We start from the raw sequence: 13,328 nt of genomic DNA on the forward strand, positions 1-13,328 counted from the left end.
ATAGAGGTTATTTCTTTTATAAAACTGATCACTTAAAAATGAACACATTTTCAGATGCACGAGACCTTCTTCAGCACTTATATCAGGCCATCTCAGCTACAATAAAATTGAGAATGCAGTCCTTGCTTCAAAAGTGAAAAGACTTGAGTATTTCACAGAAAAGGTTGCCAGGTTTCTATATGGATAAGACAACAATTGGTTTCCAACCGTCATTCCTATAAACAGCAAACTGGGTGAATTTTTTCCCAGAAAATATTTTCCCTGAGACAAATGGCTGGCATGCATCATTTCAGACGAAATGGTTACAATTTTAAAAAGTTATAAAAAACCTTGAACGCAACCTTCCTAAATCAGAAAGTTTCAGTTGACTAGAATTATTTACAGTGTCCCTTAATCTACCTGTAATTAATTTTTGGAATAAAGATATAGCTGGAAGTAAAAGTGGAGATTTTAGGCTTTTTAGATTGTTGTTGTACCCACAAACTAATAGCTCTTTTCTAGAGAAGTTCAAGTGTTATATTCCTCAAGCTTCTGGATGGTCTTCTGGTGCACGTTTGTTTTGTAAGGAGAGGTCACCTCTGAGGTAAAGGTAGTTTAATCCATTACAGGCCAAATTATCTTCTGGCCTTGGCTGAACTTAGAGATATTATATAGCAAAATATTAATACACATTTGTGTCACTTTTCTATCTCTTAATATTTCCTAAATGTCTCCTGAACAGCTCAGTTTCCATTCCGGCATGCAGTGGTGAGGGCAGATCTTCAAATTGCTTACGACAGAGGTTATGCGCCTGCTGGCAGATGAGAGACCTGTCTGTCACTGAGACTTGGCTATTGTATTTTTTCCTTTACAGGGCTTCAATGGATTTTTGCTCCTAAAAGAGAACCCTGAAGATGCCCTTGAAATAGAAAATGAGGTGCTGAGGTCTGAAATGATGGAAAGAGATACTTTAACATCTTATTTTTCCATGTATTTATTTCAGCTAATGCTACTTTTATCTGGGCAAAAATGCAAGTTTTAAGGTTTTTAACAGTTGGGGTTTGTTTATCTGAATATGCCAGCATCCAAGTGCGCTCACTGTAGAGTTTTTTTGTTGTTCTGGTTTTTTAAGCTCAGGAAAGATGGGCAAAGGAGTAAGAGAGGGAGTTGACTCTGACTTCAAACCTGACTTCAAACTTCAAATCTTTATTCTATCACAATTTCTGGGATGTGGGAGGGAGAAATGTTAACTTTTTTTTTTCCTTTTTTATTTTTTTCTTTGAATGAAAGGTGTCCCTTCTACCAACCTTGGTATGTATAAATTATAAAATCTTTGGAGTAAGGACAATACGACTTCAGAGGGTGTAGCACACCGAAGACTCCACATTAATACCAGAAGTCCAGAAGGGTTTTGTCCTTTGTTGCTCCAAAACCCCCTAGTATAACTAGAAAAGGCAGAGAGAAAGGCAAGAAAGATAACCAAAAGCATGGAATGGCTTCTGTACAAGGAATAACTAGACAGACCAGGTTATTCCAGTCTTGGAGAAAGATGACTACAGGGATATGGTAAGAGACTAACAGCATTCTAGGTGACCTGCAGAATAAAAGCCAATTACTCACAGTTTCTCAAATTGCAGAATGAAGAATCAAGTAACAGGTTCAAATAACAAGCAGATACTTTTTCAGATGTCCCTTAATAATCTTTTGAGCTCATTGCTAGAGGACACTGTATAGAAAAAAAATAATAACATGAGTTCAAGCAGCAATTAGACAAATTTAGAGAAAACAAATCTATGAAGGGGCATTAAACCCAAAGATGCTTCCTCTGGGGGAGCAAGTCCTTGACCTGCAGATTTCTGGACTCTAGTTAGGTACCGTGGGGTAAGCTTTACTATATGCTTGTGCTGTGTATCTTTGGCATCAGCTAATGGCAAGGGGACACCTGATCAGCTGGACTGTGGTCTGGCTCCATTTGGCTGCTTTTATGCCCATTAACACCGCAGCGTGTTTGGCCTTTACTAGACATTTTATAAGGCAGTTCTGGGAAATCTCCACTTTGGCTAGCTCTGTCTGTCCTTTCCCCACTGATGGGAAAGGAGCAGCGGTGAGACACAAAATACCTGTTCGGGGCTGGTGTTTGGTTCTTCTTCTCCTTCCCCATTGCAGCTGCTGCTTCGGGGGCAGGAGCCCCTCGGGCTCTGCAGGACAGGGCTCAGCAGACACTAGATGAAGAGGGAGCCTAAGAGATCTGTTCCCCATCATTGTGTCCACAATACGCGACTTTTATCTTTCAGCACTAACTGTTCATTGCAGCAGAGCAGTAAATTGTCTGAAAATGGAGCACACACATCATCAGTTTTCTTAGAACCAGTGCATTTGCACACATTGCAGAGGGATTCATGCGAACAAAATAAACATAGACCATGTCATTCTTCTTCTCTTCTTGCTGATAGACAGTATCAGGAGTTAATCTCGGGAAGAGTGGGAGGGAGGAAATACTCTTTCGACTCAAAAGGTCTGAAAAGAAATACCGAGTATTTAAAAGGAGAAAAATGGCAAGTGTGTGCTGCAGTACCAACAGAGAGTCAAATGCTTCTGCTTCTGAGCATTAGCACCAAGCAACCAAGCACAGTGCTGTGTTTCCATCAGGAAAATGGATTGCGAACACAAAATAGGCCAGTCTAAACCAACAAGAATTATACTGAAATTTCACCACCATTTGGGCACAGCCAGAAAATTGATCATCTCTGGATTTGTGAAATTTGGACTTTGAATGGTAAATGCTTCCAGTTGTGTTTTAAATAGATTGATAATTTTGATCAATAACAATTCATTCTTCATAGTGCATCTCGTATCAAAGGGGAGAGGGCTATGGGTTAAGGCTGACTTACTCTCATTTTAGTCAGGTTGGTTTTTTTCACAAACTAGGACTCGTGAAGCCTTATGACTCTTGGTATGGGAGACCTTGCTGTAGGTGGAGGAGCCAAAGGCTGTTTATGAGTCTATGGATAGCACCGTCTGCATAGGCGCAGGTAAAGGAGAGCCTATAGTAATAGTCTGGTGTTTAAGGATCATTATTCTGCTACAGATCATAGCTTTGTTTCTAAGATAAGGGATACTTGTATTCAAAATATCCAGTCTTTTTATAATATAGCTTGGCTATCCTGAGCATTTCAGGGTTGGCATGGTCCCAGAGACATAAATGAGGAGAAGAAAGGTAAAACAGTAAAACTGGGTGCAAGTCCTTTGCCTCCTCTGAGTTCTGAGCTGCCTGGGGGACAAAAACAGCTGCCAGAACAAACTGGATCAGACCCATGGTGGGGAGCAGGATAAGCCCTGTAATGTATTACTTATTTGAATTCTGCCCTCTCAAAATAACCTCTTTGCTGCTGAGTGCCTGCCTTTATTCTAGAGGAGGTCTCACATTGCTGAGACCTTTGGAAATATCCTGGCTATAGTGCTATAAATAGCATGTATTTCCCACTGACTAAAACCTGCCAGCATAGCAGCAGCCTGACGTGGGTTTATTTTCCTGCTTGAGGACTACATAAGCGCTTGTGTCCTCTCTCCGCTGAGACATCTCTTCGCTTTAGGCACTGGTCTCTCTGCTCACTGCTGGGGAGTGTTACTGAACCTGGCTCACGTTCCTGCTCTTTCTGATCCTTTTTCTCTAATGAAAGACCTCTCCCTGGGCACCTTTCCTTGTCTCCCCTCTCCCTTCTGTTACGGCAGGTCTTTGCTTTTCTCAGGTATTCTAATTTCTACTGTTCATTAGTTTCTGCTCATTCCATTTCAATTCATCTGCTGTTCATACATACTGTGCGCTGCCTGTGCAAGCTGCTATGTCTGAATGAGCTTTTAGTGAAGCTTCTTATGGCCCCAGAGCTTCTCTTGGCCTTATCCTGCATTTATATGGTGCCTTTCAGTTCTATGAAATCCATCTCTAAAAATAAATGCGAATGCGTGTCCCTGCACCTGCCAGCACTTCTCTGAGCAGGATCTCGACAGCACGTTGTGTTAGTGGAGTTTAGGAAAGGACATATGCAGTCCAAATGGCACAAGGATCATGAGTGGATACAAAGCAATCACAGAAACAAGAATACGCCAACGTAATCCTTAGAAAAAGGGCTGCTAACGAGCACAAATGCATGTGCTAACTTTGCCTTCCTCCCAGAGACCACTGGCAGCAGTGTGGTACCCGCTTAACTGCCCTGCTCAGCATCTTGCCGGGGGCTGTCCAGGACCTGAGCCGAGCACCCAGCTGTCCCAAGTCTGCCCTTGGAGGAAAATGAGGTTAAAAGAACTTGTTAGGAGGAAAGGAACAAAACTCTGCTGGGCTGTGATGTTCAAGTGGGGCTAAACCCTCGAGGAGCCGCTCCTCCCTGCTTGGTAGTTCCAGCACTTCTTTGTGAGAGAAGGGAAGGCGTCAGCTCCAGCAGCATCTGAACTCACCCTCCGCTTTGTATGATTTCTGTGCCCTCTTCAGTTTGCTAATCAAAACAAGTTTCTGCTGTGTGTTTCTTATCCCCAGAGGGTGGAACTATCCTCAGAAAATTAAAGCTCTCTTATCTCCTAATGTGTCACCACAACTAATAGCCTGGGGACTGTAAACAAGTTTAAATATCAAAACAATTTGGCTGGTGATTGTCTGTGATTATGGATTAAGAATACAAAATCTGTGCTCGCTGATATTCAAGCTAGATTGAATAAAAGGAGTCAGATCCTCAGCCGGTGTAAAGAGAGGTAGCTCAGCTGAGCTCAGGGGAGGGAGGCTGCTTTGTGCCAGCTGAGCATCTGACCCTGAGAGCTTCCCAGAAGTCTTCAGTCGTGGTCTTCTAAGCGGCAGGTAACACGGGCTGGCCCGGAGGAGCGCTGCGGGCCCCCGGCAGAGCCTGCATCTCCTCCCCTCCTCTGACTTCCCCGGCCTCCGCTCCTGCTGGCTGCGCCCTCCACTCGCAGCCGCTTTGGGGAGCTCGTAAATAATGACTTAGAAGAGGAATGATTTAAGATTACAAAACTTTTTCAAGAGCAGGTCAAGGTGCCAGCATACTCAAAAGCTGACAGACGCGTCAGGGCAGGTACTTTGCGAGGGATGTGCTTTGTATCTTTGATGTGACAAACGTACTGCAGTAAACTCACAAACGTGCGCTAGCTGCTGCCTTTTCCAAAGCCCTGCCGCTAAGCCATCGCCTTTAGCTCAGTCACTGCTCGTGCTGAGAGTGAAGGGACGAGTAGGGATTATCTCCTTTTGCTAGGAATGCTTTGCCTAGGTCACTGGACTGTTTGCAAAGACAGCGATGTGCAACGGGTCCCACAGATTTGGGGAGATGGTAGTGGGTGTATTTTATAGCACTGTTGGATTTGAAATTTTTCATGTTAGCATCTTGCTCTTTTGGAATTATTTGTGGGGCATCGCTTCTGTTATGGATCGTTTTCTGACATAGACTGGGCAGTTCTTCAAAGAATCCCACAGATGAGAAACTGAGGCAGAGAGAGACCAAGTGGCTTTCCCATAGACGTGTAAGAGTCAGCAGTAGTGCAAGGAGACGACTAGCGCAGGGAGTGTCCTAACCACTGATCTGTCCTTTTCTCCCCTGTGCAATGCAGAATACATGGAATACGTAGCTTTTCATGGATAGCTTTTCAGAATACATATCTTTTCAAAAGGCTGATGTTAGGTTAATGATGACTCTTACAAAATGAAGTAGGAAACATTAATTTTGATGTGGCAGGAAAGTGTGGCATTACTTTCCTAATGAAGTAGTAATTAAATAAGAAGGATAGTTATTAAAGAACCGGTAAATCTAGTGCTCTCTATCCCTCCTATCTCAGCAGTTCTAGCAGCAGTTCTGGGTAAGGAAAACGAGTGTTTCTGACAAGCATGAAGTCCCACCAGAAAAATATAAAAGGAGCAATGTGTCATAAGAATCTTAAAAATATGAAACAATGTCAAATAAATGAAATCAATTTCCAGAAGAGAATAATAAAGGCTGAAAAAAGGTACCCAGAAAGCCAGAAGACTTTTCTATTTTCTTAATTGGGGTAATTATACTAAAACTGACAGCAAATATTTTCCCAGTAGCAAAAAACACCCACAAACCCCAGCCAGCCAAAATACCGCTCTGAGCATGAGATCTGTGAAGGTTAAAGGCTTGAGTCTGCCATTAGGAGAGTGCTCCTCTTCTCCCAAGGTCAGTCCTTAAATGCGGAGAAGTAATTTTGGTTCTGGTCTCCTCACAGTCCAAAGTCAACGCTTACCTTAATTTCAACAGTGCTATATTTGGCAAAGTACTAATATAATTGTATTTGGTCCCAGTCTTGTCCTGTTTGAGTGTTAAACGCCTTTTAATACCAAGCCCGTTGTGCTTTCTCTCTCTCATAGTTTAGGTGATGTATAAAATAGTGAGCAGTGTGGACCTGCTAGAGCAATCCCTCCAGGGAAACTAATGGTGCCAGTGTCCATACTACACGTGTTTTGGGGGTTTTACTTCAGACCAGCTTTTGTCTGGACCCCCTGCTCCCATGGCCTGAAATTTCTTTTATTGTTTTTATAGCACAAGAAGAGCTCCTGGAGCACATCTTTGGGTCCAGTTTCATCCAAAAAGGATGCAGTTCACGCAGTCCTGGACTGCATCATAGCGTGAGCCAAATGCGGCACATAAGCATGACTGGAGCAACAGAGATGACCTCCAGCAAATCACACTGTGCATCAGCCCATGTATAAACTCGCAACTGCTGTTTCCTCCTTGCTGTTCCTTCATGTTCATCACGGCCCCGGTCATCAGCTTCTCCGTGCATATTTCACTGCATCACACTGAGGACCTTCTCCCTCAGTTAAGGCCCCTTAGTGGGACAGAAATAATCTGGCAGTCTGAGTTACGTTGGCAGTGTTTGGATTTGAAACCACTCAGTATCTCCTTGCTAATAATTAGACCTCGCAAAGAGGAGAAAAGTGATTGTACAACCTCAGATCAAAGATCGCGCAGCCCAGGGACCCCCTCTCTCGCAGTAACCAGTAATGGGTGCCTGGGAAAGACTTTAATAGCAAGGCAAGGGTGTGGTGGTACTTCCCCAGCATACTTTCTTAGCTTCCAAAAAATTTACAACTCAGGGATTTCCTAAGCCAGGGGCTTTGTCTTTATATCTAATAGCCTTTGATATGTTTTTTTTCTTTTGTGAATTATTTAGCTACTGTTTAGATTTGTGGTAATTTTAGCATCTACAGTGTCCTGCAGGAAGGAGTTTGGCACTTTAACTTCATGATGCGCAGTTTGGATTTATTAAGAAAAGATTGGGGCTGTTAATAAGAGGGGTTCAGATGCCCCCATCCTGCCTCTGCTCACATTAATCCTAGAAAAAGGATAGTCTAGGGCATGTGGTGCAGGGTCACCGTGCCTAAATTACAAGTGTCAGTGGATGCAGTGCATGTGCAAATCCACCCCAGCTGGGGCTCTGCACTGCTCCGTGTGGGTTTAGGTTGATGTGAATGGGAAACTCTTCTCAAACCATGGGATGTAGAGGGACCCATTGTACTTCCTCTGGCTTTTTTCAGAGCCAGAAGGGTTTGGCCCACAAGATGCTTGGGTATGACCATGTTTCTGTGGGAGCCAGAGGTGCAGAATCAAGAGTGCTCGGCTCTTGTGGGACCCAGCCAGCAGGGACCTCACCCTCCCCTTGAATCCTTGCATTCTAGGTCTGGGATTTTATCAAATCGTATTTGTGATCCCACTTGATTTTTCAAATAAACAGTGAAATGTAAACATTTGGCCAGAGGGAAAACCTCCCAGTTACTGAAGGGCGAACGAACACAATATCCAAATGACTCATGGCTTTGTGGGTGAAGTAATGACTGCGTGTCATAGCTTGGGATGTGGGTTTGTGGTCCGATGCCACAAGGAGTGGATGCTCTTGGGTTGTGAGGTTAATGTAAATGGCTTTGGTAGGAATTCTCCTGTGACTTACTAGACCCAATTTGCTTGTTAAGATATCACTGACTGCATGGTGGCAATTAATAAGGTAGGAAGGGCACCCACCAGATGCAAAGCTGAACCAAGCCCTCCTCTGGACACCAGCCAGTGGCAAATATGACGAAGCCCTTCTGCTGCTAGAAGAGGTAGGTCCTGCAGGAGGAGTTTGCAGGTGTCTGTGGCTGGAGGAACAGTGGGGACCAAGGTGTTTCTGAGGGCTGGAAGGGAACCTGGAGCAGGATAGCAGGAGCCAGCATGCCCTGGGAGATACTTGGTGCCTCTGAAGTTTTGCTCTCCTGGGGCAGGTTACCCAAAGACCTGCTGCATGAGCACACTCTGATGTCTGCTGCACTATTCCTCTGCCTGGTTCCCCTTGCTCCTGCTGACTTGTGTCTGCCGTGGGTACCCTCAGGTTACTGCCTGCCTTGTTCTTGTTTTCCACTGAATCACTTGGTGACGCTAAGGCAAAACACGTAAATGCTAATGCAACTGCAAGTATAAAGGCAAGTGGCACCTCTGCAGACCCCTGCTTCTGCCTTACCACTAATCGCTTGTACCTGCTGCCATTCAACCGCGATGCCCTTTCTAGGAAGTTGCCAGCAGTTACTCGCTGTCCTATATACGAACTACTTGCAGATGTGACACAATACAGGTTGTTTTGTCTGGATTCTCTGTTTTTCCTCTCAGTCTCTCTGTCACAGGATTTCCTCACCTCTCCCGCTCCTTTCCATCCTTTGGCTGCCCAGGCCAGGAGCTTGGTGGAGCTGCAGGTCAGGGCTCCCCTCTGGTGATACCTGCTGGCGGGGACATGTGCCTCTGCAGGCAGTGGCCAGTTCTTGGGGAGCCCTTCCCACCCTGAACATCCATGCTGCATGGGATCTAGTAGTTTTGCTCCATGGGTTAGAGGAGGGAGGAATGAGGGAAGCACCTGCACCCCCTTTCTCCTCCAACCAAACCCCTCCTATACGCAGGAGCTGTTGGGGAGCATTTTTTACTACGTCTTACCACTGCTTCCTGCAGCAGAAATATCACGGGATACGGTTCGCAGCTTGGGCGACAACAGCAGGGCATCGCTTGAACCCAGCTGTTGGCAGATCAGTTTGCTTTGGGAAACCAGCCAGCCTTTTTCAGTTTTCTGGGGCACTTTCGTTTGCCCGTGAGATCAGAATTTGCAGTGTTAGATAAGCACAGATAAATAGAATTTATCCATTTCTAATTTGAACAGTCAAATGTTTACCCAGGTCTCGGCGCCTGGCTGGAAGAGCAAGAGAGCTGCTTTGTTTGTGGCTCCAGCAGTGCCAGGAGTCAGGGCTCGTCCTGCACTTGAAGAACCTTCTTTTTTAACCAGTTCAGGGGCTGGGGCTGCTGCTGGGGAAATGGCTGTATCCTCCCTACAGACAGATCGATATATTTCAGCTCACTGCACTGCAAGTAACTTTTCATTGTACATCAAGAAAGAGGAAAATAAAAGCCAAGATGGATGTTATTTTGGTTTTGCTTTTATTTTTAATTATTTATTGGGAAGTCATTGCTGTCTTCCTTCTTGTCAGGAGACAAAATGCCTTTGTCTTTGGTGGTTTTTCCTATTAAAAAGAAACGAGGTCTTCCCAGTTCTTTTTTCCTCGCCCTCTTGCTTCTTGGTACTGAAGTGTAAATCTAGGGTCTCTGCAACTTGACAAGATGCTCTCCTGCAGTCCTGATGCAGGCGAAGTCCCCAGTGACACCGGCGGAGTCACACCTCGTCGGTACATTCCAACCAGTTTTATAACAACATTGCAATGAGTTACACGTGTTACGAATGATTGCTGGCACATAAGCAGAGGTTGTCATGGAAGGTTATAAGTAATCTATGGGCTAGCTGAACTATCATTTTAATTAAGCAATTTACTAAATAGCTAGTAAAAATATTAATCCTTTTAAAGTGAATTCTTAATATGAATTGTTATGGGGCAAAAATTCTGCAATTGGCTCCACTGTTAATATGAGCTTGGAAACAACCTAACAATCTGTTTTGATGTTTTTCTTCCTAAATCTAGGTTATCCTGAAGGGGAGGATAAAGAAACTGGCCACCAAGATGGTAATCACTAGTGGAAATGAAGAAGATAAAGGCGGTCAAGAAAAGGAAAGCAAAGAAGAAACCATCTTGGCAATGCTTGGAATTATTGGGACAATTCTGAACCTCATTGTGATCATATTTGTGTACATTTACACAACGCTGTAAACTAGAAGGCATGCAAATAGACCAGACAAAACGGCCTTTAAGAGTGATGACAAACATTGCTGACTATTGACAAGTTGTTTAATCAGAATTGACTGTGTATTATATTAACACATCATAAAAGCACTGCCTGCAGGCAGCGGAGGCTGAAGCACAATTAATTTAACAAGACTTTCTCACACAGTAACAAGCTTAACTCTTCTGTCCTGCCCTCTTACTTTCAGTTTGGGGGAAAATGACTGCAATTATGTAAGTTGTAGCTTTGAAGAAATCCACCAGGGATATATTGTTTTAACACAATTTAAAAAAAAAAAAAAAAAAGAAAGAAACTGTACACTAGATACAATTAGAAATGTATACTGTATACTCGCAAAGATTGAACTCAAAGATAGCATCACAGCACAGATCACGTGTCCATTAGGTCAAATGATTTTTTCCTCTTGGTTTTTGCTTTTACTTACATTGAATCTGACAAGCTTTTTATTCAGGATGAACATATGGTGCGATCATGAAAAAAAGAATTCCATTGAGCAAGGTCTGCCTAAACCTGATAAAATGTTGGGAGAAATACATTACATGGTTATTTTTCCTTTCTCATTTGCTTAACATCTGTGTCTGTTCATACCAATGTTTATAAATATATATTTTTAATAAATGTGCTATATTTTTAGCATGAACCAAATATTTGGAGACACTTGTATTCATGCAGCTAAATTTTGTTTGATGAAGTGCCCTTTTTGACAATGGATGTTATTTTTCTCAGCAATTATACAGCAGTCTTGTTTGCAGCCCTCTCACTGTACTCTGAAGCAAGCTCACATCATGCTCACATGCATGACTTGAAGTTGGAATGTCAGCTGAAAAGCATCGCTGCTTAATACGGGAAATAGCAAAACATTGTAAGGTGACCTTTGGAGACTGGTTGCACAAAGCAGGCTCTATTTATAGTTTAAAAAAAAAAAAGCAAATGGAAGGAATATTGAGGCATCTCACAAAATATTACAAAATTCACAGAATTTATGGCTTTCAGAATCTGGTCACGCTCTCTAAGTACTTATAGTGAGAAAAGCGAGCAGAGGCTTATGCGGTTGAAAAGAGAAATTTAGAGAGCCTGTAGTGAGGGGCTTAAGCGAAATCCAGACTGTAAATACACAGTATATTTTAAATGTGAGGATAATTAACCCTTTATGCTTCTCTGACATGTGCTTTAATTGAGGTCTGTGCAGTGAAATTCTCTGACTTGTGTTTTTGGCAGGAATGTACAATGATGATGATCACCATTTTTCTTCAGAGTTCAGTACCTATAAATATATGAAGCATTAAAAATATGAGACCTCAATTCTGCCTCAAGCTGCCTAAGTATGTTGCCCATTAACTCTGACATAGCCTCTTAAAAAATAGGTCAATTAATTGTTTACTGACTTGTGGTTTGGATTGTGTCCTCAGATGCACAAGGGGGATTGCTATTGAAGTCAGCTGGAGCTGTAAAAAGTTTGATCCTAGAGTCTCATTGATTGTAGTGATCAGTCCTGTCCCTCTGGAATCAGTAATGAGCTTTTCACCAGTTTCCAAGGGCTAGGACTGGTCTCAAAAATACAGAATTTCATTGCAGGATATAAAAGCAAGCCTGGAAAACCCTGAGGGGCACCTCTCATAAACAGACGTGTTTAGTCTCTTGGGGCTTCGCACAGTCAATAACAAAACCATTAGGAGAAGGGAAAAGGTCAGTAAATAAATTAAAATGGAATCCGATATGAAGACTGAAGGAAAAAAGAGCAAAAATAATCTCATGTTAATGAAAACACAACAGGGTGAGAGAGGTGAGAAAATGAGCAGAGATTTCAACAGGCAGAGAATGGCACGGAAAGAGGGTGCCAAGGACGCTGGGGTGGTTGAGGAAACATTTGTGTTTGGACAGTGCTGGCAGAGCTGCAGGTCTTGGAGAGGGTGAGAAACAGTGGCACAGTTCAGTGGAGCTGAGTGAGGCTGGTCTTGTTTTTTAATTTATAGTTACTTATTGGTAATTCTAAGGAATTAGCAAACTCTGCTTTTTGATCATCCTGAATGAAAAAAAATGGCTAAAATATGTTTTCCTCCACTCTGCATTTTTTCTTCTGGTTAAACTACTGCTGATCACAGCATGTGGCAATGGCATTGGCGCTCGTGTCCCAGAGCACACCTGCACGTACTCCAGGCACCTGGCTAACTCCAGCCTGCCCCTTGCGCCGGCAGGATCCTCTCTGCAGATGTTTCTCTTGAACCTCTCCTCCTTCTCCGGCAAACACCGAAGCAATCTGCCTGAGGCTCGTACCCATCTTTCTAGAGGAGAAGCCTGGGAAAGGGCAGCGTTCGAGTCAAGAGATGAGCTCTGATGCCTGATATTTCTTTGCCTCTATCTGCATCAAATGATAATACCTGTCATCTTCTTGTGGGCATGAAGATGCTCAATGAATGAAATTTCACTAAGTACTTCTATTAATATTACAAATTAAAGCTATGCATTGTACAACAACGTACAACACCCCCACCCCCCTAAAGTACAGTAGCAACTTTTGCTGCTCATCACAGTTGCACTCCTTCAGACATGGGCCAGCATCTTCAGCAGGACTGCAAATAGCCCAAACGTGCTTAAGCTGAACTGGTGGATCAAAAAGACGAAGGACTCTGTGTTCACTCTGCCTTTCCCAAGAGAAGACCCGTTCGGGGAAGAGTTTCCGGCTGTGGGTGTGCTGTACTTTACCTGTTAGTCCTAGCGTAGGCAGTGCGTCCAGGTGCCTACCGCCCTGTGCCGTCAGCAGCCGTGTGCTGTACACTTTGCCATGGGGCTTTTATTGCACCCTGAAATAGGAAGAAATGTTTAGCCCATTCCATAAAGAGTTTAACACTTAATATTTTAATTTTACAGGTTTCTGTTCGCAGATAGTTCTAGAAATATCCTGGGGCAAGTACTTCTTAAGTAGATTCATTAAGTATTCATTTAAATAAAAATGAAGGGTTTCCTTCGAGGGCAATTTCTTTACCTTTTTATTTGGTATTCATGAACACTGATATGGGAAAAGTGGTTTTCAAGAATGACTGTGGAAGGGAAATGTTTCATACCAAGATCTGAAAGTGTGCCTACCCAGGCAGCTGCACACAGGCCTGCTTTCGGCTGAATGCCAGC

At 43.3% G+C, this 13,328-nt stretch overlaps 1 protein-coding gene across 1 annotated transcript in view; it reads left to right on the top strand.

Moving 5' to 3' along the window:
- Window positions 1-10,205, top strand: part of TUNAR (transmembrane neural differentiation associated intracellular calcium regulator) — a 29,158-nt gene extending 18,953 nt beyond the window's left edge. Inside the window, exon 2 of the mRNA XM_075501543.1 lies at window positions 9,983-10,205. Within this exon, the coding sequence (XP_075357658.1) occupies window positions 9,983-10,168 (186 nt within the window). The 3' untranslated portion in view covers window positions 10,169-10,205. The remainder of the gene's footprint in view (window positions 1-9,982) is intronic.
- Window positions 10,206-13,328: the final 3,123 nt, after the last annotated feature.

This window comes from Mycteria americana, chromosome 5, assembly GCF_035582795.1.
Source record: "Mycteria americana isolate JAX WOST 10 ecotype Jacksonville Zoo and Gardens chromosome 5, USCA_MyAme_1.0, whole genome shotgun sequence".
NCBI lineage: Eukaryota > Metazoa > Chordata > Aves > Ciconiiformes > Ciconiidae > Mycteria > Mycteria americana.